General features: G+C 40.0%; 2 protein-coding genes across 7 annotated transcripts in view; one reads left to right on the forward strand and one right to left on the reverse strand.

The window, feature by feature from the left end:
• LOC116842160 (venom dipeptidyl peptidase 4-like) overlaps positions 1 to 12,473 on the reverse strand; it is a 23,648-nt gene extending 11,175 nt beyond the window's left edge. The window contains exons 1-12 of one of the 2 annotated variants that reach the window (XM_032810949.1): positions 12,250 to 12,473; positions 9,310 to 9,506; positions 9,191 to 9,248; positions 7,119 to 7,357; positions 6,709 to 6,783; positions 6,575 to 6,627; positions 5,980 to 6,176; positions 5,688 to 5,857; positions 4,907 to 5,004; positions 4,297 to 4,545; positions 3,111 to 3,325; positions 893 to 1,181 (exon numbers count right to left, since the gene is read on the reverse strand). In XM_032810949.1, the coding sequence (XP_032666840.1) occupies positions 893 to 1,181; positions 3,111 to 3,325; positions 4,297 to 4,545; positions 4,907 to 5,004; positions 5,688 to 5,857; positions 5,980 to 6,176; positions 6,575 to 6,627; positions 6,709 to 6,783; positions 7,119 to 7,357; positions 9,191 to 9,248; positions 9,310 to 9,506; positions 12,250 to 12,283 (1,874 nt within the window). In that variant the 5' untranslated portion in view covers positions 12,284 to 12,473. The remainder of the gene's footprint in view (positions 1 to 892; positions 1,182 to 3,110; positions 3,326 to 4,296; positions 4,546 to 4,906; positions 5,005 to 5,687; positions 5,858 to 5,979; positions 6,177 to 6,574; positions 6,628 to 6,708; positions 6,784 to 7,118; positions 7,358 to 9,190; positions 9,249 to 9,309; positions 9,507 to 12,249) is intronic. The other variant, XM_032810950.1, reaches the window with a different exon arrangement.
• LOC116842161 (MAGUK p55 subfamily member 2) overlaps positions 1 to 25,306 on the forward strand; it is a 54,503-nt gene that overhangs the window by 12,259 nt on the left and 16,938 nt on the right. The window contains exon 1 of one of the 5 annotated variants that reach the window (XM_032810952.1): positions 19,669 to 20,110. The exons of 2 other annotated variants lie outside the window; for them this stretch is intronic. In XM_032810952.1, the coding sequence (XP_032666843.1) occupies positions 20,017 to 20,110 (94 nt within the window). In that variant the 5' untranslated portion in view covers positions 19,669 to 20,016. Of the gene's footprint in view, positions 1 to 19,668; positions 20,111 to 21,618; positions 22,383 to 25,306 lie in introns of those variants that run through there. 2 more of the 5 variants (XM_032810953.1, XM_032810951.1) reach the window with 2 other exon arrangements.

The following is a 25,306-nucleotide window of genomic DNA, read 5'->3' on the forward strand; positions in this document are numbered from 1 at the left end:
CGAGCGAGAAGGGCCGTGGTCTAGAGTAAAGTGCCCTTTAAATTCTAGTGTTCGCGAAACTGAAGGTTGTGCTGACTTGTGCTAGCCTAGAGCAACTCAGATATATAATTATATATTGTTTGGTTGACTTATACGAATATAAATCTTACTTTTCTTCTTTTCTGCCTAAAATCGTTTTTTTCGTTTTATTCCTTTCATGATTATTTTTCGAAGATAATACTTTAGCACAATGTTAGCACAACTTAGCACAACCTAGCACAATAAAAAAAATTTCGAAAATCAAAAAGTGGGGGGCTACCAAAAAAAACGGTTTTTTTCATTTTTCTCGCTCATTTTTCGTATTAAAAATTTATAATTCGAGCACAATGTAGCACAAACCTAGCACAAATCAGCACAACTGTCAAAATTAATAAATTCGAAAAGTGGGGGGCTAACTTCATACAGGCAGAAAATTATGAAATTAGGACAAAAGACAAAAGATTGGCGAAAAGAATGGCGTATATAGTTTAAAATTGTTTTTAACAAAAATAAAATGCATTTAAATTTAATTTAAAAACCCTCACGCACAAACTTAATGACTCTAATATAATATATTATAATGTTATATATATATATCTGTGTGTGTGTGTGTGTGTGTGTGTGTAATGGAACCTAATATAAGTAATTATATAATTGAAACAAAGTCGTCACTAACCGAGTCACCACTAAAAGTGACTTATTTCGGGCCCTTTAAGGGGAACGTTGACCATTTTCCTAAATGTTTAGTCAAATAAAAATGCTACCAAAGCATTCAACGACCCAAAAATCATAAAAGAATTTATGTTACTCTTTTTAGATCATCGATTTTTATTTTCGCGTAATAGGAAGATAGAGAGAAAATTTGAGTACTCACACGTTTACCAACATGGGGTACGATTTCTTCTCATCGAAATCTGGCGGCAACAACAACCTGACTCTAACGTTATAGCCATTGACGGTGACGTTGAAATCTTTTTGCAGCGGCATCAGTCGATACGACAGCATGCTCCTTGTGAGCCAGTTATCTTCCCAAGTCATCATTCGCCGATGGTCCGCGTCCACGTCGTGAACGCGCACCGTGAGGAGATCGGGACCGGTACAGATGAGAGCGTAATGCGACATGTAGCTTGAAAAGGATGCGGTCGCGTAGTTGCACTTGTTCCCTGCAACATGCAAATCGTTGGAGCTTGAGAACACGCGACGGCCGTAAAGCACACTCACGACCGCGTTGAGATTTATTCGTTCGCGCCTCCTCGTATTTCCTCGCGCGCCTGCCGAGATTGGCCTCGTGTTTAGCAATTTTCACTTTCATTTTCGGATGTGTACATACGTAATGCCAGGGCATACTTTCACGTGAAATGCGCCCTGCCGGCGCGCATATTGCTAACCCCGAGTCGGGAAACGGGAAGCATAAATTCGTGTACTTCCTACTTCTCGCAGGTCGAAATAAATTCCGGCTAACGTCATATTTTAACGGATATAGGCTGCACCCGGCACCGTCGAATCGACCGAGCATATCGGATCCCTAGACGTAGATTTTTTCGGCACGAATAGTTGGACGAATTAATCTTCCTCGGGGGGCGCAGCTGCCACCCGATAGTCGGAAAAACTCGCGCGAGAGAAGTAATATTTCAGTCTTGCTCTTTATGTGCCTTCGACGTTGCGCATTAAGTCGATTCTCCCGAATCTTCTTGCATAGCAACGAGGAGATAAGTTCGCGCGCGAAGTTTAGGGCGCGGAAAAAATTTGAATATTCTTATTTGAATTCAGTGGGACTCTGTGCATCTCGCGCGCGCGCCCGTGACGTCCTGCAAAAATACGAGGGGCAGAAAATTGCGTCGATTTTCGAGTGAGCGTCCCGTAGATCACGTCATCCCGCTCGTGATTCCAAGTTTCTCGCAAATTTTCCCGCGAGTTTCCCCGCCAGCGCCATGCATACACGATTAGTATCATTATGGTTTTTGCTTCTTATGACGTAGCACAACGTGTACTACATACATATAGTGCACTTTGAATATTCGCGAACAGAGACTCGCGAGCAGAGGCTGTTCTCATCAGACACGTTTACTCCCTCCAGATCTTCCGTTTTAATTAAAATTTATACATATTGCCTACGGACGAGTCGCGAATTGACTCTGAAATTTTGCCGCTTCCTACCACCGCTCATAGACACGGAGAAAACAATTTGATTGTATTAACGTGAAATTTTTGGTTTTAATAAAGAAACCGTTTTGGTTGAAGGACACAGAATTTTTGGTTCTTACACTGAGAATGAAATGTTTGGTATTTGTAACTATAATCATATAGAGAAACAATTACTATAAATTGTGGTTAGGAAAACTATCTCTTATTAAATTGTACTAAAATGTTAGTGATAATAAACTTATATGCATGTTATTATTACCATTTTTGTGTTAGAACAATCAAATAAAGTATAGTTGAGGTTAAAAATAATTATAATTTCAATTAGATTAACCAATTTCTCGTCTCAATGTATAATCTAAATTTGACCCTGAAAACCAGAAATCCCGTTTTCTTCAACCAAACCAGTTCGTTAGTTCGCTTATCACAAGCACACACAGATTTCATGTGAATGCAACTAAACTTTTTTCCTCGTGCTTGATCTACAATGTGTTCTTTGCTTTCTGTTTCTTATTTTCTGTCTTTTTCTGACTTAAAATTTGAGTCAAAAAAAAGGTAAATAAAAAGAAACAGGAAACAAAGGGCACATTGTATTTAAATGTCACCGTTGTCTCGTGTTACCGGCTGCCTCATTCGTCAGGTGCACAGGAATTTTGATAATCGAACGGTCGGACATTATGAGTCGAGAAGTTTTCGTGCGCATAAGTATAAAATATTTCTACGAGACGTCGTGCTTTAAATAGAATATTCCAACGTCGCACGTTCTCGCGAGATAGGGTTACCGTGCTTGCGCGCAATGTAAGCTCGTCATAGCGGACTGATGAAAAGTGCCAGACGCCATCCCCCACATCCCCTCTCTCCTTCTCTCTCTCTCTCTCTCTCTCTCGCTCTCTCTTCTCTTTTCCCCCTTTCCGCACGTATTCGCGATGCTCGTGATTTCGAGGACTCACCTTCCGGCGTAAGCTGCTCGCAGGATATGCAAGTCGGGTTCTGGCTCACGTCCAGGGGCACCGAATACAAATTCCTCTGAGTTGGCTTACCGGGCGCCGTGGCAAGGTAGTAAACTCTGCCTCTGTTAGCATCGACGGCCAGGATCGAGTGCACCTCGGAGGGACCGGGTGTGAGATCCACGGGTGAAGTAAACTGGCCGCCGTCGTGCTCATATCTGAAGATATGACGCGAACGAGATTAGAGGAAAAGGATGATGGCACGAAGAATTTCGAATAAACTTTCGCTGTATTTGGCAGAGTTATCGACGCCGTGCTTTCCCAACTCGAAATTTTAATCCTATTTTCAACCTCAATATTCCACTTAGACTAACGTCCAAGTAGACTAACGTCTACTTCGATACACTGTATCTCTATCTATATCTCTGTTGATTCCATATTTAATCTGCTAGCTTTTTACTGAGAGGTTCTCTTTACTAGGAAACAAATTTTGGTATTTATAATTACAATTACACAGAGAAATGATTGTTATAAATTATGTGAAGGAAACTTTCAAATTTTTTCATTTAATTTTACTATAACATTAGTGAACCTTATGTGCATGTTACTACTAACATTTTACTAGAAGAAATATGGTAGAAGCAAAAAATAATTTTAATTTTAATTAAATCAGTCATTTTTTTCTCTCAATGTAGAACTTGCAAGTGGTACTTTGTGTAAGGCAATAGTGAATTTTTCCAGTACATTATGCTTTTTTAGTTCCGTAAAAATTGTTATAATTGGCTGGAATGTTTTGCCTCACCCACACACATATACCACATATTCATCTGACATTGCCCCTCCGATTATCATTTGTTTCGCTCATTACAGAACTCCCTTGACGGTATAAGTTTCGCTTCTTTAGGGAATTGGAATATTTCTCTTGGAACATTGTCAATTAAAATTGTTTTTAACCAAAATGAAATGCATTTCAATTTTGCTTAAAAACCGCACAAACTTTATGGATCAACCCAATATATAGAAAGTTCAAGTCTCCAAAGTAAAACCAGAATTTTGACGCAGACCTTTCCGCGAAATCGCCCCGGAGATGCTTGATTCCGCAGTGCAATCGAACAACGAGACGATTTTCAAAGGGACAATTCTCCGAATTCGCGCGGATAGATTTTCCCGCAAGTTGTCCGACTCTCACCTCACTATGTGTCGGAATCTACCGGCACTGGTGCCTGAATCCTCCCGACGTAAGAGCAACGCGTAATTGCCGACCTTTGTAGGGCTGTTTGGTTGAAGCCAGCCTTCCCTTTCCTCGTCATACCAGATAAGTTTACCGGTACCTTGCGTATCGTAAATGACCAGCTGGGATTGATTCTGTACGCGGTTCGTCCACGTCGCAGCTATATGCGTCTGGTTCCACCAGCTCACGGTGTACAGGATGTGGTCGCTGCGAAGGGAAATCGAGTGGAGATACGTTAATGCGACGAATTATCTAAGACCCTTATTCGGAGATCTCCTTGATTGATAAAAGTGTTTCTAAGTGTCTCTAAATGGCTTATAAGTCTTATATTTGGCTTGAAAGCACATTGATGCTTATTTCTATTAAACATCGATTAAATCTTCATTTGAGTTTGAACTCTCTTCGGACAAAGACTTAAACTCAGATTAAGATTTAATTGACATCCGTAGAAACAGGCATTAGAGACGCTTTTATCGACAAAAGAGAGGTCAGAGTAAGCGCCCGAGAACTCGCGATACTACGATGAAGTTCGCGTTAACGATAAACGAAAATTCTTGTGGAAACTTGCCTGCCGACTACATCGATGGGCGCTTTTAACGTGACCGCTTCTGACGAATCGGCTAAATCGATCACCGACAGAGACACTATCGGATTCGGCGTGCCCGCCTGCGAAATTCATACGAGAGATGACAGATTAACGGAGTATTGTAAATTATACGATATCGTGAGCCACAGAAGACAATATTCCGATAACGCGTGATTGAATAATTAGATGTCGCCGGAATTAATCGTTCGTAACTTTGACATAATGATAGCGTTTAAACTTCGGGAATTATCTCCCCGGATTAAGAACTAAAAATACAAAAGACCACCTCGGTTTGTCGAGAGACAGGAACAGAAAGACAAACAGAGAGAGAGAAGAGAAAGAGGGGGGGAGAGGGAGAGGTGGTTTCTAACAAAAAAGCGGGAAATAGTCGCGGCTTTTCCTACGGAAGGTCGCTCTTGCGCCGCCGGTGCACTTCGACAATTGGATTATTCGCACGTGTCGACACGACACGCGAGGAAAATGGAGATCCACGGTAGAGTAAGCCCGAGTTAAACGGGAGAACGACAGTCTTTTTCAACGTTGTCGCTACAGTAACCGATTCCGTTGAGTAGCCGCGCGATCACAGCCGCGTGTCGCACGTAATACCGTCCAAAATATCTATTATATTTATACCGAGTGTCCAAATTTAGAAGCTCAGTCTGGGAATCGAGATCTCTCTATTTTTCTCTCTCTGTCTCTCTTTCTTCTCTCCTCTTCTCCCCTCCTCTCTCTCACTCTCTCTCTCTCTCTCTCTCTGTCTTACCTTGGGATACTTGAGCTTCACTTGTATGGGATATTGGTTCCTGAGAGAGCCGGGCGTGCCGTAATGAGAATACTCCATGTCCATCACGCGAGTGTCGTTGAAGGTCGCGAAGGCCAGATATCGTCCATCCGGCGAATACCATATCGCGGTCGGAGAAGCAAATACTTCCTCTGCGATCAACATATTCGCGATTACGTTCGCTTGCTCAACATGGACGTGGTGTATTACGCGACGTGTCTTTCCTGTGGTCTTGAGAGCGCTTTGTTCATCTACTCATTCGAGATGCCTTTACCTTCGTACACCCAGTCGGGAATTCCGTTGAACACGACCCCGGCTTTGCCGCTGCTTGTCAGTCTTCGCACCTCGCTCTCTCTGTCCTTGAAGTTCATGTGATAAATGTCATTATTACGAACGTAGATCAGCTCGTTGCCGATCGGCGACCACATCGCCAATGAGATACGGGTTCCGTTCGCGACCTTCTCGAATGTCCTGCAAAATGGTAAAATGTCACGTCGAAATTGTTTATTAATTAATTCGGAATAATTAATTCGGATGAAAAATTCGATATTTCGCGACGCTACTCCTCCGTAAAGGTTAGTGCGGAAATAGTGGAATATTTATTTATGTCTTTTCGATAAAGATGCGATAGCTATAGCGTAAAATTCGGGTAATTATTTATCGTATCGTGCCACGTGACAGTCGGCGATTGCCGAGTTGCCTGTGACAGATCTGAAAGCAATTTATGTTACGAAATAATGACTTAATCGTGTCTGTCGTGTTGTTCGAATTACTACACGCCGCGCATCCTTTCGCAATCAAACTTATCGCAGTCGTTAATGTTATCGACCGCGTAAACGCGCCGTAAAAAAGTAAACAAATAAATTTACCCCCGTTTCACGTTGTGCACTACACAATTCTTGAGAGTAGAGTGCCTGAAAACCTGTAAAAAAATTCACTTTCACGCTCGTATTTGCATCGAGCAAAAGTTCTTATGATTCTTCTTACTATTTGAATCACTCACACGTTTGATGTTGTAACTAAAAAGAACATTCTCTTTGCTGGCCGATAAACTTGCTGTGCTGTATTTATATTCCATCTGAAACAGATTTCCAACGAGTCGGTGTGTCTATCAAAAATATCGGTTACGTGGATTAGAGACTGTCAGGTCGCCTGGGTATCGATTTTATTCCGCGAAATATCGAAATGACATTTGCTGTGTAAATTGTGGTTCGCCTCGAAAATGTCGAGAGGGTAAAATATCTCTTTGTAAAATGACACGTTGACACGACTCGTAAAGTTAAGGCTTTATCTGCTATCAGCGATTTCTCCATGATAGAACGAAGTGTCGCTCGCTGATCGAAGGCGGTTTAAATTAATATCCATATCTCGCGATAAATCGCACACAGGCGCCCGCGCCACGTGCATCCTCACCGGCAAAGTCGTTCCGTTGAATATCGTTGTCTTCTCCCCAGTCACCACATTGTGACTGGTGATATCGTTCTTAATCGGGTCCACAACCATTATCTCATTGTCGGACATCCACGTGCCATTCAAGCTGGACGGTGCGTAAAGGTATAAATAAATCTCCTCCAGAGAGAACGGTTTTTTCCCGCCGGGATCCTCGTAAATAGGAACATCGATGCTCCCGACGCTCTCCTCGACACGCGAAACTGTGCAGATAGATTCAACGCGAAAGATGTAAATGCGATCCAAATCGAGCGAAATCGATAGTATCCGCGTATTTCATAATTAGAGCATAATCTCGTCCTTAGCGAAATCCTCTTATACACGACCTCAAGAAGACTGTTATATTTCCCAGAAGGAAAATACTCTTAAAGTTAGAGGAGCCTTTTATTTCAATTTTATCTATATTAATTAATATAATTTCATATTATATACCTATATGTATACGTAGTATAGTATTAAGTATACAGAGAAGCTACATGGTCCCAGGAATATGTTGCTCATTTGTGCTTTTTTTAGTATTTATCTTGAAAGAAATAGTGGATATAAAATTGCGAAAACATTTTTTTAGGACATAAATACTTTTCTCTCAGTTCCATTAAAATTGAAATAATATTACAGAAACTTAAAAAACTGATTTGATAATAACAAAGTAAATCTTCGAGCCTCTAAACTTTTTCTATTAATATTCTCCATCGTAACTGAATAAAATTAAGCAATGCGTTGCTAACTAGAATAAAATTTTTCGCAAGTATATGATATACTGTTTTTGATAATAAATGCAACTTTCATTAATAAAATGATTGAAATAGATCATATTGGAGGACGAGATAAAGTTGGCGTATAATTAAAAGTCGGCAGAAGAGCTGTGGAGACTCTGCAACTACTAATCAGGATACATATTTTATATATAGTCTTCTTACTCTGCGTTACTCGGCAACTGAATCTAGTATCAGGGCAGGATTTTCTGCATATTCGTATTTTGGTTATTACAAAATAAAATATACGGTTAACAGGATCGTGGCGGGCGTTAATACATAGAAGAAGTTTGCTTCTATCATGTTTATACAGTCAGTCACAACAATTAGTTGCCTAAATTGTAACTTCGAAATTAAATATAAGACATCTAGCCCCGATTTTCCTTATACTATGTACTTAATTTCATATTATATTAATTATTTAATTTCGTCTTTTATCTACAGTACAAGTCGTTCTTAGAAATTCTTTCTGATAATAGAGCATTCTGCTTCAAATAAACATGTTCCTCTTGATTAAAAAATAAACAAAATAATATTTAATAGATTTATCATTAATTGTTCATATCAGTAGAAGAGGAATATTCTTTTAGTGGAAATTTCCGCTTAGAACATGGGCTTGCAGAAAATGGCATCTTGCAACTAGTTCTTTTTCTTTTTTAGGTGTTGGGATATTTTCTCTTTGGTTTTAGAAGAATCCTTAAGGCCATATATAAGAGGATTCCGCTAAGAATGACGTTATATTTTTTGCACTGAAAAAAATATTTTTGTACTTAGTTGGCATTACATGTTTTTTTATTTGTGACAATTATATTCGAACGAGCAAAATACATGTAGCGGCAATTAAATTTTTTGTTTGCAATTACTAAATATTTGGTTGATTCCATTTTAACCAAACCATGGTCTGGTGTACTAAATTGTCGTCTCGACAAAATTTTCTTTTCAGTATAGGTATGTCAATGAAATACAATTTGATCGAATTATATATCTTCCAGTTATTGATTATGCGAGTCTTAATTATTCAATGCTAAACAATTTGAAGATTGGTAAGGTAAAAGTATCAATTTCCGAACACGTATCTAATCCTGAACATTCTTATTATTTTAACCTTTAACATTATTTAAACTTTCAACGTAGAATGTATGTATATACTTAATACTTGTATATAAATTTTATGTTGAAAGTTTAAAACATCTATATTTTATAAGACCAAAATAAGAATGTCCAAGTTAGGTCATATCCGGTCATTGATACTTTTATTTTAACTGAAACCTATGAGCCTACCTGTTCGTGATCGTCCAATGATGAACAGACAGGCAGCCAGTACCAGAAATGAGTAAACCTGAAAGGACGTCAGATTGTATCAAGTATACGACGTTACCGACGTAATCGTCAGTCCTTACATTGTCCGCATTCTCGGCTATCTTCCTCTTATCGCGATCATATCCGTACGAGTCCGAGAGTTCGGGGGTGGCAGGGAACGTAATGGATAAGGAAATTCGGAGACAGCACATGACCACAAGGAGAACGACGAGGATCGACAGGGCGAACAGAAGAAATAGTCGCAGACATGACATCTTAGGTACTCCCGACGAAGGTACTGAAAATACGCACAGCTCGATAATGTACGTCGCCTCGGTCGAAAACCGATAAAAAGTCACAAAATTACTGTTGTCGCGGAAACTTCCAATTACGCTCGTAAAGCACCTCCTTGAGTTCTTGTACCTCGGTGCGCGAGGTCCGCGGAAAGTTTCGCCCCGTTCCGCGGAACATTGTCATTTCTTCTAACCTATAAACATTATCGAGAGTGACATTTTCTATTTCTTTACCTACGAAACTTGGCTCGCGGATAAAAGACGTCGAACGATCCTCGTCGGGAAAAAGTCTCGTTCGCTGGGCTGACCTCTTCTCGCGGGCTAACGAGAACGCTCGACCTAACTAATTAATTCGAGAGCGAGCTTGTTCGCTTCCTCATGGATTATAAATCACGATCCTATCTTTCTGCGCGCGAAAGAAGGGCGATAACAGTTGGTCGAAAGTAGAGTCAGCCGACGTCGGCGTCGCCGATCCGTAATGAACCGGAATCGTTTCTTGGCCGACGTTGCGGAAGAATCGATTATGAAAACTGACTAATCGTCGCGATGGGTTCATATTTCGAGCGCATCGTGCCGCGTCACCGTGTATTTCCTATGTGACGGAGCGCGAAAGGGCGCGCGCGACTTCGAGAGAGAGCTAAAGCGAGAGGCGATAAATCGAGACAGTTCGGACCCTCGAAACTTTTCCATCGATGGCGCACATCCGCGGGGCAGAGTGCTCTCACGAACTTATCGATTCGATATGTCGGGACGTTGCCCGTCCCATGGATGAAATCGAAACAGAAGCAAGTCGGATAAAAGCCTTCCCGGATGGAAGATCGAGAGTTTCGACGAGTCGATACTTATTCTCGCGGCTGCCCCCTTTTAAGTGCATCGCGGGGATGAATCGAAGGACGAGCGGCGGGAAAAAGCAGAGGGCTGGCCGCAGCAACTCCCCGGGTTACTCCCTTTTCAGAATCCTTAGAATCACAAGGTTTTCCATCCGCGGAGCGCGATGGAAAAATCTTCGCGGATACGTGTCGCCGTTGGGTCTTGCTGGAATTTCTGCGATCTATGACCGTGACTGATAAAAATGCTCGTCGTGTGCTTAGAACGTATGTATGCATGCTTTAAGGTCACAAGGTAATCCAAGTTATGCGATAACATATCGTAAACATTTCGTAGCGATAAAGAGGCGATTGGCAGTAATGAGCGAGGTTGTCGCGAAGCATTAGCAAAGAATCTCGCGGATTTCTCGTTGGAATAGTAAAGCATTATATTTTTTCATTTTGGTTCACTTTGAGTTTCACGGGCAGTTTATAGTGTTCTAGTTTTTAATGTTCTCACTCCTATCATCAAGTACAACAAAAATATATAAGAAATAAAATTGAATACAAGATATATTTAAATAATTTTAATAAAATCGGCATAGCTGAGACACGAACCGTTCTAAATTTTTTTAACCGAAATTCCAATCAAAATATTTTAAATCTGTGCTAAATTAGTCAAAAATGATTCGAATCTCGGCCAAACTAAGAAATTATTATGTATAAATAATTTTTTTTCAACTTTTTACATGTGTTGTTTAGACATTTTATTATTTATACAATTATATTATATTATATAATTTTATACATTTGATTTTATATTTATAATCAACAAACCAGAAACGCCTATATCTTGTATTTAATTTTATTTCTTATGCATTTTTGTTGATGAAGTAAGAACATTAAAAAGCTATAAACTGCCAGTGAAACTCAAAGTGGACCAAAATGAAAAAAATAAGACCTAAATATTTTTTGTATTTCTACATTTGTGCCAAATTAAAAAGAAATTAGAGTGTGACTTTTGAGTAGGTTTACTTGTTAGTTTCTAGAGAGAACGAGTTAATTAGTTTCGAGAGAACGAAATATTTTTGTAGAACCAATTTTTAGTAAAATTTGGAAGTTTTGTGTTTTCAAATCGCCATCATTTTTATGAAAACACATTATTTTATAAAATCCGCTTAACTGAATCCGCTTAACTATACTCATATAGATTTGTAAATTTCAAACATATTTCATTTCAAGTAATTGCAATTTGAGTTCTCGAATAGACCGCCGATGGACCATGTTTTTTTAAACCACAGGGATCTACAATGCCGTATAAATGTCAATATTTTTATACCGACAAAGTAAAATTATCTTTAAAATATACTCTATCGATATACCCAATCATACCCAATCATTGTTTTTCTACGACGTATAAATTTTTCACAAATCATTCCTAAAAAAGGAACTTTTTCGGAACCTTTGCTGTAATGTACCCCTTGAAGTTGTCGATTTGAGGACAATATGAATATTTATTTGAGAATCAAGTTAACTTTTCGCAATGAGCGAACAGTATAAATATTTGTAAGAATTTGATTCGGATCGACGGACATGTGCGCGGTTCGCAACAACTCTCGTCGGTGAACCAACGACCACGTAAGGTCGTTTACGTAAGATGACACTGTCTCCGCGAGAAACGAACGAAATTTTCTCCCTAAGAGCGAAAAACGCCAAGGTGTTCCCGCGGAGACAGCGTGATCCGACGAGATCTTCGCAGGAATCTCTCCGCAGGATTCCGATCCGCTTCGGAGTTCTCTCGTCGCCTCGCGCATTCGCTCGTTCCACGCGATTGCGTCGCGAAAAATGATCGAAAAGGACGAGGAAGCGAGAAGAAAGAGAAAAACAGACGAAAGGGCGCAACGCGGGATGAATCCATATAGGAAAATTCCGGCGGTTCTACCTGCCGCTCGATGACGTACCGTGTGTCCCGCCATGTGGCTGATCGTCGGCTGATTCGTGGATCGTTAAGTCCGGACGATGTTTAAAAATACCGCTGCAGCGCGATGGCCCGCCGATCTCGCGAGTACGTCCGACGGAGACTAATATATCGCGTGCTTTCTCGGCATGTTCGTAGTAGCGGCAGCAGCAGGTGCTCCCACCTCCTTCGGCAAATCCAGGGCATACTCATGCGTAAGTAACGCGAGTCTTCCGTCGTGTCGCGCCTCTCCTTCCTCTTTATTAATTCACTTGACTATCTGCCGAAGTCGCCTCTTCGACACGCGCGCCGATAAGACGGCCCTCTCCTGTCGTCAGGAAGTCAGATCAATCCGTGTGACACTCCCTCGCCATCCTCTGTTGATGCGGATAAACCCGGAAAAGTAGGTCGGATTTACTTCTCTCTGAAGTACAATAATCGGCGTGTATCCTTCTTGTATTAAGATACGGTCTTAGACAATCTCAGCATATTCTCATCGCAAATTTTAGAAAATTTCGTGATTATTTATTCGGGGAAGAATTTTTATTCTCTTCGCAAGAATATCATAAAAGTTTATCCAAGAAAAAGTTGCTTTGCCTCTATGTACATGAAAAAGAAAAGATTTCTCTGTCGTGGCTAGTCATGGTTCGCTGAAAATATATTCGTTGCTGTAACCAAACATTTGCTGCTGTAAGCAAAATTTTTGCTACTGTTGCTACCGCATTGGTTTCATAGCTAAATATATCCTTACTGGCAGCTATACTTTAGGTATCCATATGTTACGAGATTTAGCTGCCAGACAGAGAAAAATATGATTCTACTGCTGTATTTTTATTGAAACGACCGGGGCTACACTGAGAAAAATTTCTGGTAATAATTATCCAGCCTGTGTTATAATTACTACATTTAGTAAAATAGTATCAACTAAGTATAAGAGGTGAATATTATTATATGAAAGTTAATGTTACTAACAATTTTGTAATTATTACCAAACTTTTTTTCAGTGTAGATGCCCTACATTTTAGCATTCCAAAGTTACAATTTTTCAGACAACTAATTGTCATGACTGATTGTATAAACATAATAACCTTTTCTATGTATTAATCCCGTTAACCAGCAGTGCAGGATAAGAAGGCCACGTATAAAATATGTATTCTGATTAGCGGTTCCAAAGTCCCGCGAGAGGTCTTCACAGTCCTCCAGCCTTTAACTATTGGCCAACTTTACCTCGTCCGATCATATGCTCTATTTTAATCACTCAAAATCATCAAATAAAAATTGCATTTATTACCAGGAACAACATATCATACACTATTGGAAAATTTCATTTTAGCTTTCAATTTGTTACACATGGTACAAACTATGTGTTAAAAATTTAACATAGTTTTTACAATGTGTAACAAATTATCGTGTTATAGATTTCTTGTCTGTTTGGTCAAAATCAATGAGAAATAAGACAGCAATTAAATGAGAGAGCGTCTTCACTGGAAATCAGTGAATAATTTATTGTTTATCGGTGAAGTCATTTGACTCAATCAGAAACATGTTTACTGATTTGTTCTAAGAAAGTGTCGTGCAAATTGTCAATTCGCGAGGTGCAATTTTGCGTTGTGGAAAAGGAAATGGAAAAGGAAATGGAAAATAAAAATCGCGAAAATCAGGAAATAATTTTCAGTCGAATATATATAGAGATATTCTCCGTTTTAATGGAAATATCGATAATTGATGTTATCAATTATCACCTACGCATATATTCCCACGTTCTCTGATATTGCATATCATGAATTTGACGTCAGTCTCGCGCTTGAACTCCGTGAATCGCCCCGTAATGGAAAATCGTATTGGTAGGACGTAAATGGCATCACAGCTGACTTTACTGATACATATTTTACGTACGCGATAAATATTATTATGGATAATTCATGACGCAGGTGTGGACGGAAATTTGATGGAATCTTGCTTCCTGAGGCGTCACGAGTTTGACGAGCACGTGGTTGCAACGACAATCGCGTCGTAAAATCGCGAAAGTCGTGACGAAAAGTTGCAGTCGGCGGGCGACAATTGCGACGAATCGCGTTAAATCCCGCCTCGGCATTACGATTATCAAGGCTGCCTGTGTATGCGCGGGTGTATATGTGTGTGTTATTTAACTACATACGCACGATAAGCGACGATTACCAACGGTGCAGCCGTGAGATAAGAAACTAGTGCATGCACTGTCCTGTAAAGCGTGATATCACATATTTGCCGACTAAACAGATACGAACACGATAGATCTCATCGATACAGACGCTGTTCCCTAGGAGAATCGTCTCCAGAAATTGAACCAAAGTAAACGCGCATCGCAACTGTAGAAATAATTATCCGAATAAACACAATAAATCCGCGGCAGAGCAAACCGCTTTAGGGAGAACGCTTTATTCTTGCTTTTGTGTAATTTTCCCCGCGGACAAAGATAATTAACGCGCTCGTGTTGCCGCGACAAGCGTATTTTTCGTGAATATTTGCAGACCACATAAAACCACCGGTAGCGATAAAAGCGAAAAATTTTTAACGACCTTCCCTCACTTGTCACGAAATATCGTCTCGAAATAAATATATTATACTGCGCCAGCCGTGTGCAGCGTGTTTCAATACTGCGATGTCGAGACACCGATGTCTGATCGGATTCGATTTTCCTTTAATCTTTTCACATAAACCTTCCACAATAAAGACGTCAAGCTATCGCGTATCTTTTGCTACCACGGGAGCTATATCCCTATCGAGAGGAAGACTCGTGACTCCGATTCTCAGCAATAATGTCACCAAACTAAAGCTCCAAGATCGTAGTTTCTTTCGGGATTTCCCACAAACATCCACTTCTTGCTAATTGTTTTCAACGACTCGCAACGATACGCGGATTTCCCCGATGAATTTCAGCTCGTGTCTTTATCTTTTATTTGTACATTTGTCTGACAATTCATTATACACCCGTTTTCCCCGCGGTCAAAACTCATCAAACTGAACACAAAGTTCCTGTAACCGCGTAAAATTTTGAATTCTTAATTAAAGTAAATTGGTGAGAATGATCACGCTACGATAGTTGAACTATGATGACGACGTATGCTTGTGCATTATGTCAAACTGAACAAAAAAATCCTTTACACTGAGAGAATAAAATGGTTGACCTACTTAAAATTTTTTGTTATTTAAAGAAAAGCTGGAAAGTAAAAATTTGTTTTAACTCTTTGTACCTTTAACTTTTTATTTACTTAAAAGTTGCTTTTAGTCTCAACCGTATCTTTTGTATTAAGATGGTAGTAACATGCATTTAAAATTGTTATCCCGTGGAAAGATGGAATCTGATGGATTTCTTCTTTCTTCTTTTTTTGATCGTCTTTTTATAATTTCTCAAACCTTATAATATCTCTCATGATTCTGTGAGATATTGAGATTTAATAACTACTAATAGAAGAAAGATTCTTAAGATATTGCAAAGATTTAAAGAGAAATGGAGTGCGGGAGTCTCTCAGACTTCACCTTTTTGACGACAAGTTATCACTAACTTGTTTGCAGAATGGAACTTTTTGTTTGCAGAAAACATTTCTGTTTAGTTTGACTTAATGTATACACGATTACAGACGGCGCCATCACAGGCTAATCTGCCGTATTGCGCTTGATCATTTGTCAATTTTCTTTAATCAATAATTGAGAATTTTACGTACTTGTTTGCGAGATAACAGAGAAATTTTGTATTCAGTTTGATAAGTTCTACCTACACACACAACGGATATGTCAATAATTGTCAAATTATTCAGTTTATATACTGAGAGAAATTATGCGATAAAATTGACAAACGGATTTCCGATCGATTAAAATATCGATGAATTTTTATATCTGAATATCTGATTAAATTTAATCGAGTACTTTATAATGACATTTCATCAGATAAACCGATCAAAAAATTATGAATCGATATTTCTTATCGAATGTTTCCTGATCGGATACAAAAATTCATCGGTATTTTGATCGAAAATATCCGTTTGTTAATTTCTTATCGAACAATTTCTCTGTGTATAATCATATTTCAGCATATCGCACTTCTCTCTATATTCACGAGAGCGCTTCTTGTATCTTAGGCTCGACGCACCAAGCGCAAAGCGTTACTTTTAGCAACGCGAATCTTTCGGGAGAAGAGGAGGAAGGTGGGAGACGTGAGACATGATCGTCGCGATTGTGGTTCATATGAATTTCAGACAGATCAATGCCGTAGCCTTCTAGGCATCAAGGAAAAGAAGAGTATCCGACCTTCCCGTGCGATGCCACGTATCATGATCTCGCGGTGTCGCGCGTGACACACTTTACTAGAGGAGGAGGAATTGCTGTCATCATTGCCATCATCGCCGTCTGTCTTCGTCGCAGTCACCTCGTCGCACGTGGGTCATCATCGAATTCTCAGCTCGGCAGCAATCAGCCAATCTTATTCGATTGTAAGGTCGTCCGCGCTTCTCGTATTACCAGTGCTTAAGCGAAGGAAACGCGCGGAAAATTGCCGACGCCGTGATACATACACGAGACAATGCGAGACGAGCGGGCGGGAAGAGATCTATGAACTGACACGTGGGTCACCCGTGGGAGTCTCGGCGACATCCGACGGGACTCCAAATATAGGTTTGACAGTTCTTCATATTCAGTTCGGTTGTATACAATCCGATATAATCCAGCAAACACCGACTGACGGTAGTATTATGTTAATATTACAATTTCCTCCTCAACAATGTAAGGGAGAGTGAGACTAATTGACTACCGGTGTAAATTAGTTAAAATCGATTATTTCTACTGTTTTTAATAGATTTTAGGATCAAGCAAACAGGACTTTTAAAGTCATCTCTGACATGTCTAAAAATCTTATTTGCTTAATTCTGTAACTTGTTAGAAAATAAAAGAAATAATCGGTTTTGCCAATTTATTCGGTAGCCTCTTGCCTTACTATTATATAACACATATGTTATATTACATTTACATTGTTAAGCGAAAACTTATAAGATTGATGTTATACATTGATTGGTAAGTATTAAGACTGCTGTGCAATCCGTTAAGACGGATGATGTTACTTTCTTTTTATCATGCGTACTTTTTGTTTTTCATCTTATTGCACAGAATGGATCAATAATTTGAATATATTTGAATATCTTTGATAATAAAAAACAAAAAGAGATTTTAAAATTTTTGGAGCTATTCTATTAAAAAAAAAATTTTTATAGTGATTTTTTGTGGGAGAAGTAGCTTCAAAAATCTTAAGATAACCTTTGTTTCTCGCTTCGAAGATATTCAAGATGGCAACAGTTATATTGACTCATCCTATGTATTTATTTCAATTTTATTTGCTCATATTTAAAGTTGCGAATCATTAATTACTTTTTTAATTAATTGTATCGTATTTAATTGACGATTAATATGAGCCGACTCAATTGAAGGCCGCTTAATTAACAATTGATTTCAACAAATTCAATCGAAAACCGTTTGATTGACAGTTGGTTTCAACGAATTCAATTAAAGACCGTTCAATTGATGATTGATATGAGCAGAGGGAAGTAAAGATTTTTCAGTTAATAATTAAACTTAGCAATTTGGATTAAAGGATGTTTAATTGATGATTGAACTTAGTAAATTTAATTTGCTTGGTGATGATTGATATGCTGAGTGCTTCTTTCAACACAATTTCTACACAATCATTGGCATTTCTCACGATGCCGCAATTCTCTGAAAATGAATATTATTCACAAAACCAATTGTAACCTTAAATAATCGAATATTTTTCAATTAAATCGATTGAATTTATTCATATTAATCGTTAATTAAACAGTCTTTAATTAAATTTGCTAAGTTCAATCGTCAATTGAACGACCTATATTAAATTTGTTAAATTCAATTATTAATTGAACGATCTTCGATTCTCTTCGCTCATGTCAATCGTCAATTAAACATTCTTCGGTTGATTTTACTTGAATCAATCTAATTAATTAAATTAAAACACATTTGTTCAAGTCAATTATTAAATTGAGAAAAACTTAATTTCTTTATTTATTTCCCAACTCTACTTATATTCACGCTTTGGGTGTTTTCGTTTCTATTCCGTTTGCATATGTTCCTTTTACTTCACGAGACATTAACATTTCTATTCATTTTGCACAAATCAGTCTCTCGCGAGGGATTGGATGAAAATGTAAGGCGGAAGACGAAACGTTGATAAGCATGAGACAGCGATTACGGTAACGATTTTTATTTTATTCGACGACGTTATCATCGTCAATGGCCGCGAATTTCCTCCCGAAGGATCTGGCCCACATCGAGATCTGCGCTGCTTCCACACTTCGTTGACATTCCCCGCGTGATATCTCCCCGGGAAGCGCGGTGTTATCTTACGACAATGCCGTGCCGTCACAGAGATGAAATTACTCACGAGCGATTTCGCCGCGTTACCGTAGCGGTAGATTGAAGTTAGTCGCCATCTCGCCTTAATGACACGAAATACAGGAACGTGAAGAGCGCGACTTAAGTTACCTACCGTTAAGCCTGACGCGTGCCTTTTAACGTGCCTACCAGAGGCTAAACCGGACACCGTCTTTCATTCTTTGATTCGCATCACTTGCCAGTAGATGGCTCCTAAAATGCTGTTAAAAATTTGACGAGCAAAACACCAATATGTTTACACGCGGCGGTCAACATTGTTCCTCCGTCACGTTGATAGGACGACGTAAATGAGTGCGCCAGAGAGGTCTCAATTTAACATCTAATTTTATCCAAACTTATAAATGGCGCGCGCGCGCGCGTTAAAAAAAAAGAGATGGGAGAACGGAAGCAATTGACCTTGTTCCCCTCGTCCCACGCGCATCACCCTTGCGATCGCACTTTTGGCACCGTCTGAAAAAAGACGTTTCAGCCTCCTGAAAGATAACAGCACCCTACGGAAGGAGAGCGCTCGATAACGCCGGTGACAATATACTAATAATCTGGAGCGCGGGATCTCTTCCAGCTCGCTTCCATCCCCTGAAGGAGGTGGCAAAAAGGGGAAATTTCGTACTCGCGAGCTCGGGGTGATGTCGGTCATGCCGGATCTTCGGGACAACAATGTGCCGCACTAGCCCTCCGCACGGGCACCCCGCGAAGAGTATTTCCGATCCTTTCGTGGGCGCGTTTACTATCGATCGAGGGGATATAACGCGTACCAGTCGCGTTGCCACGAGTCGAGGAAGCGAGAAAGGGAGAGCGAGCGAGGGGAAGAGACGGAGACAGAGAGAGGAGAGAGAAAGAGAGAGAGAGAGAGAGGGTGCAAAGACCACCCCCTTCGGACCGACGACTATAAGTATCGGTCGCGGTCGGTCCGCACGGCTTATGAGTGCCTTGCGGCCCCACCGACGCGGTAACCGTTTTCGCGCTCGCGGAAAAGCCACTTGGACGCGGCGTTGAGGATCGTTTCGATCTATGAATAGATCCTGACCCGCTGGACGCGTTGTCCATTCGCTATCGAGCAACAGCCGGCGTGCGATCGTCGCCCGGCTCGGTCGGGAGGCATCGATCCGCGGGGGAAAGCCGACGAACGCAGCACGTGGAACTTCCGGCGGTGAAGCGGGCATGACGACCTCACCACGGGACCGAGAAGTTGGCGAGGAACCGGCGCGTAGGCCGGACTTGAGGTGGAAAACCTGAGCGTCTGAACGGCGGCGCGAACGGGGATGTCGATCGACGTCACCTGACGAGAAGTCGACCGAGATGAGAAAGTCGAGGGGCAACGTCATCGACGACGTCTGCGGCTGCTCCGCTCTGTCGTCGATCATCCCCAGGAGGGACCTGGACTCCACTTCCGGTGAGAGAGAGAGAGAGAGAGAGAGCGTGATCTCTATTCTTCACTCTCGAGGGCTGAGCCCTTGGCCGTCGCGGTAAACATCGCGCGATTATCGCCGGGCAACCGCGGTTCCGTTTCCATGGCGTGTCGTTAAACTTGTGAGATCCCTAACGGCTCTGAGATCCTCCCTGATGATTAATGTCTCTCGCAACGTAGAATTGCTTCTCCAATTTTAGATCTGACCGTCTTGTTGATAAAAACGGGTCTTATCGGTAAAAACAGGTTTTATCAAAAGCAGCAATTAAGGTTGCTCGATAGTTGTAGATTTTACGTGATAACAGCAATTGTCCGCCGGGAATTATACGTAAAAATTTGACGTAAGATAGGGAGAGATGGAGAGGGAGAGAGTATGGTACCGTAAATATATCATCCACGTATGTAGTTAGGTTTATCTAGACGTAGCTGTCAACGTCAAATTATCAGACTGTCCGCGTCGACACCGACGAACTATTCAAAGTTTACCTACAGTGCGATTGTCGAATCGATCGCCACACACGTGCTCTCCAGACGACGGGAAACTCGAGCAATCGATGAGCGCTCGGTGGAACCGAGTTCTGCTCGGTTCGTCGCGCAACCTTGAGCGAGAAAAACGATCGTTCAGGACTTCCTCCTGTTCGTGGCGAGGAAGCCTCTTCGCTACGATGGAGATACTTCCGGTAATCAGCTGCGTCCGTCGTCTGGCACGCCAGATATCACTTTCATCAGTTTTCCCTTCGTCTTTTCCATTTTTTCTTTCCACCGTCGCGCCGTTCACTTCACCATCGCGCTTTCTTTCATTCGCTGGTTCCCTCTACTTCTTCATCTCCTCGAATTGCTTCTCTTCTCGTTGCCTTTAGCGATTACCGCATTGTTTTCTCTCTCCCTCTCTCTCTCTCTCTCTCTCTCTTTCTTTCTTTCTCTTTTTCTTTGAAGACTCTTTATTGTTCCATTTTGCAAATATAAAATCAATTCTTAACGGTGAGATGTGAGTGCAACCACGTCATCTTCTTCAAAGATAAAATTAATGGTTACCAAATCGCGTTGTGTTTTACGCTGATAGTGGAAGGCACGAGTTGTTCAATTTGTGCACGTAAATTTTCCTCCCATCAAATTCCCTTACGACTACCCCTTATCTTACCCCTTTCTTTTCTATCATTTTCTGTGTGAAAGCAAAAACGAACATTGCAACCGACGCGCCGAACAATCGACGTATGGCGTTACGACGTCCGCCGCGCCAAGCCGATTCCCGCCTTTCATTTTTCTTCTCTTCTTTCCTGTTCTACGTGCTGCCCCCTCCACTGATGTTGCCCACCGCAGCCACCAGCTGGTTTGTTTCTGGATACATCAACGTCGCGCCGACCCTTCGCATGAGCCAGCTTTGAATCTCTAAAGCCAGTCGGCAACCGGTGGTGCTCACGATTACATCCGTCTATTAGGATAAGACGCGCTTTTCGCCGTCCCGTCTGCATCTTTAATTTTCTCCGTTTCCTTCTCTTTTTCTTTTTTTTTTTTTTTTATCTCGAGGTAACTTTTATCGCGACGTTTATCGAGGTAACTTTCATCTCACCGTTCCCGCCGAGCAGTGGCTCGAGCAAAAATTCCAAGCGAAAAATATGAATTGCACGACGGCAGTGTCGCGTCAACGAGCGCCGTCGGGTTCACCTTAGTCGCCCCACCACTTGGATAGGGTGCCACTCGCGGTCCCCTCGTCTGGACCTGACGGTCCCCGGTCCCTGGCGGATGTAAGACGGTGTTTCCACTCACCGCGAGGTGATACCGAGGAAAACATCGACGGAGATCCGTCTCGCGCGATCCGTGTTATGACTGTGCCGAACTGAACGACGCGACCGTCGGTGATATCGATCAGTGATGTTAGTTTATGATCAGTAATAGCACGAGGCCGATCTCACGAGAAGATTTCGGGACGGGGATCGTAGTGCGCGCTGGAAATATCGAAGCGAGAGTAAAATGACGCATGGATCGTGAAAGAAAATGACAACCGCGGAAGTGCAAGAAGATATAAAACAATGACATGAATATGATAATGTGAATATCGAACTACCCTGAAATTCCGCAGCAAATTGGTATCGACGTCGACAAAGGGGTCACTCAAATACCGTTTTATATTCCGTGCATGTCGAGCTGAATGTTTCTACGATGGTCTTCTTCGGGAGGAAAGAAAAGCTGGAGGATCGCCGGTTACTGGCCAGCACGGAGTCTATGAATGGCGTGAAAATCTATCAAATCGACAATGGTAGATCCCTTAATCGCGTAACAATCGAGATAAGGTCGATATGTAGGCTTCTTTAGAAAGAAATCCGAAGAACATTTCACGCGTGTCCTGAGTCGAAATTTTAGTCTCGCTTTCGACCTGAATTTTTCAACACCTGCATATTTTGAAGAATTAGTGTATATTTAATACAGACACAAAAGTTCTCTATTTATTGTCTCTAAATAGCAACAAACGCACAAAATGCCACTTGGAAGTTCTAAAGAGGACCTCTCAAAGTATAAGATTATCGTATCTGTAGTCAAATGTATAATTATTATCGATAATTAAGTGTTTCTAAGATGTGTCTCTTAAATACATCGCGTGTGTGTGTTTTTGTATTATGTGTGCATATACACACGCACACGATATACTTAAATAACGACATATTGTTACTTTAATATTACAATTTGTATATTTATTTTATATTATTTCTAACTTCCAAAATTTTATCTCTGAACTACAATGAAACTTTGCATATATCATGTATATTTAAAACATTTAAAATACTTAAAACATACATATATGCAAATTAAGATTTTTGTCATTATTTTCCAGTTATCTCTTTGTTTACTAAAAATAGCAACATCATACATTTTCACAACAATACATTTTATTATTCTTCTAAGTAATACGGTGATATCAAATTATATATTAATAATATATTATTAAAGAAATTATTAATTGATCATTGAAACATCATTTGACGTTTGGTTTCAAAGTAGAGTAACTATTTATCCAGATTCTGAATCAAAATCAAATTTCTTGTAATCACTTTTACACGCAACACAGATTAATCTCCAATTCTTTCCCAAATTTTTCATTATTTTTGAAATGTGGACGATACATCCTTAATTCTCAGTTGAACTAATTCAGAATACCTAATTGGTCTGACGTCTCAACTAACTGGTCTGCTTAGATATTTCTGGCTCAACTGTGATTCTCTGGTTATGCCTCTCTTGCTTCTGTTTTTTATTTACTGCTTACTTCTGCTCTTTCTTCGCGTTATTCCGGCTCTTTAATTTATAGATAGTAACAAAGTGATGTAGTGTGCTTCTACGTATGTTACGACCTGTTCAAGCTGGTGCTCTTTGTCATCGCTCAGTGTCTATGTTCGCGCAACAATGTACCTCTGTACGATATTTTTTTAAATCTACTAGGTTAATTAGAATCACAAGGAGTTGATATAGTCTTCAAAGTACCAAAGTAGGCGTTGAATGAAACGTCGGACTCGAAAGCAGGATCAAAATTTCGACTCGAGCTGGCTCTGCGAATGGAGTCGTTGCGCGCGCGTGCGCGTCATGCTTCTCAGAAATTAAACGGAAATATTTTGGTACATCCACGCAAGTACGAGCTCTTAGATATTTCCACGAATATCCGACGGGCAGCGAGCGCAAATGTTATCGCCGACTAGCATATTTTTAATTTCCCGTTGCGCTTTCTTCGCGTCGTTAAACTTTGACGTAATAGTTACGCCTTTCGGTCGACGCGCTTTCCACTGTCACGTTTACTGCACCGTCGTTTACCCGCACGTGAAATTTATCAGCCCATCATGATAACAGAGCATCCCGGGACTGCGTCCAAAAAGCTAATTAAGTCGACGATAACGTAGTCGTGTGTTGCAAACTGATAATAATCTTACAAGGGCAAAAACAACGCGACGAGGGAGATAATGACAAATTCGCAACGGCATAAATTGTAATTACATGAATTATGTGACTCTCATTTTTTATATTTATTGTGCAATCATGGACATGATATCTGCTCATTCGATGTATTTATCTGTTTCATTTATTAACGAGCGTGCTACGACGCACAATACACCGTATATCGTTGTTATAAATCGAAATAAAAAATTGGCAATTGTTACTAAATATACTTAGTTACAGAATTTAAGTAAAAATTCGGTAACCAATACCAAATATGATAATAATAACCAAATATATAATAAATTTCATGTACGAAGGACTTTTAATCACAATCAAATGGGCTAAAGATTTTAGTAATAGCTATGAAATATTTAACATCTGTTATTAAGTATTTGATGACTACTATCGGATATTTAGTAAATGTTATTAAATCATTCAATACTGTGTGATGAAATATTTCGTAACTATTAATATTTATCTTGTTAACCTAATGAAATATATTTGATAACTACCATTTGTACTCATATTAATATATATCATCTAGTAATATTCGCCGCATATCGACTGTTGTTGAGTTATTTCCAATATTTGCTAGTAATTATAGCATTGCCATGCGTTTCTTGAAAGTTGTAAGAATATATTATAAGCATGAGTACAAAGGTAGAGCTTGTAGGACTCATCAGTTTCTGTTCGATCATGACGTAAAGCATCAGGGGAAAGAGTTTGAACTAAAAAAGACCTGTATAGAAAAATCTAGATAGGAATCCGATCAGTTTTCCTCACTCATCGCTAGAATTTGACCAGAAAATCTGTCCGAATCCAGCTGGGAAATGACCGATTTTTAATGGGAATTCTGGCCAGAAAAAACTGACAAGGATCCAATCAGAATTATTAACTAGATTCTTGGTCGATATTTGAATTATTATTTTGAACTGTAGTGAGAGAAATAAGAAAGCAAATTCTAAACTGAAATGTTTTCTATTGATATTCTTTACATATTTTTATAATATAAAAACATATCTAAATAAGAAAGATGAGGCCTATAAGTGCAACTTTTTATTTTATAGACTTTATCTCTCTTATTTGGGTTATATGTACCTTCAGATATTATTTAGATATAGTTAAAAACATATCGTCTATTTAAAGCTTTAGATCGCCACAGGACATTCGTACAATAATCATTCAACTTAAATATAGAAAAAACAATGATATGTAAAACATTTCAGTGTAGAAAATTCAAATATATACTTAAACTTTGCC

The sequence above is a fragment of the Odontomachus brunneus genome, unplaced genomic scaffold (genome assembly GCF_010583005.1).
Source record: "Odontomachus brunneus isolate Ranch 3 - 2012 unplaced genomic scaffold, Obru_v1 Obru_scaffold_022, whole genome shotgun sequence".
Lineage (NCBI taxonomy): Eukaryota > Metazoa > Arthropoda > Insecta > Hymenoptera > Formicidae > Odontomachus > Odontomachus brunneus.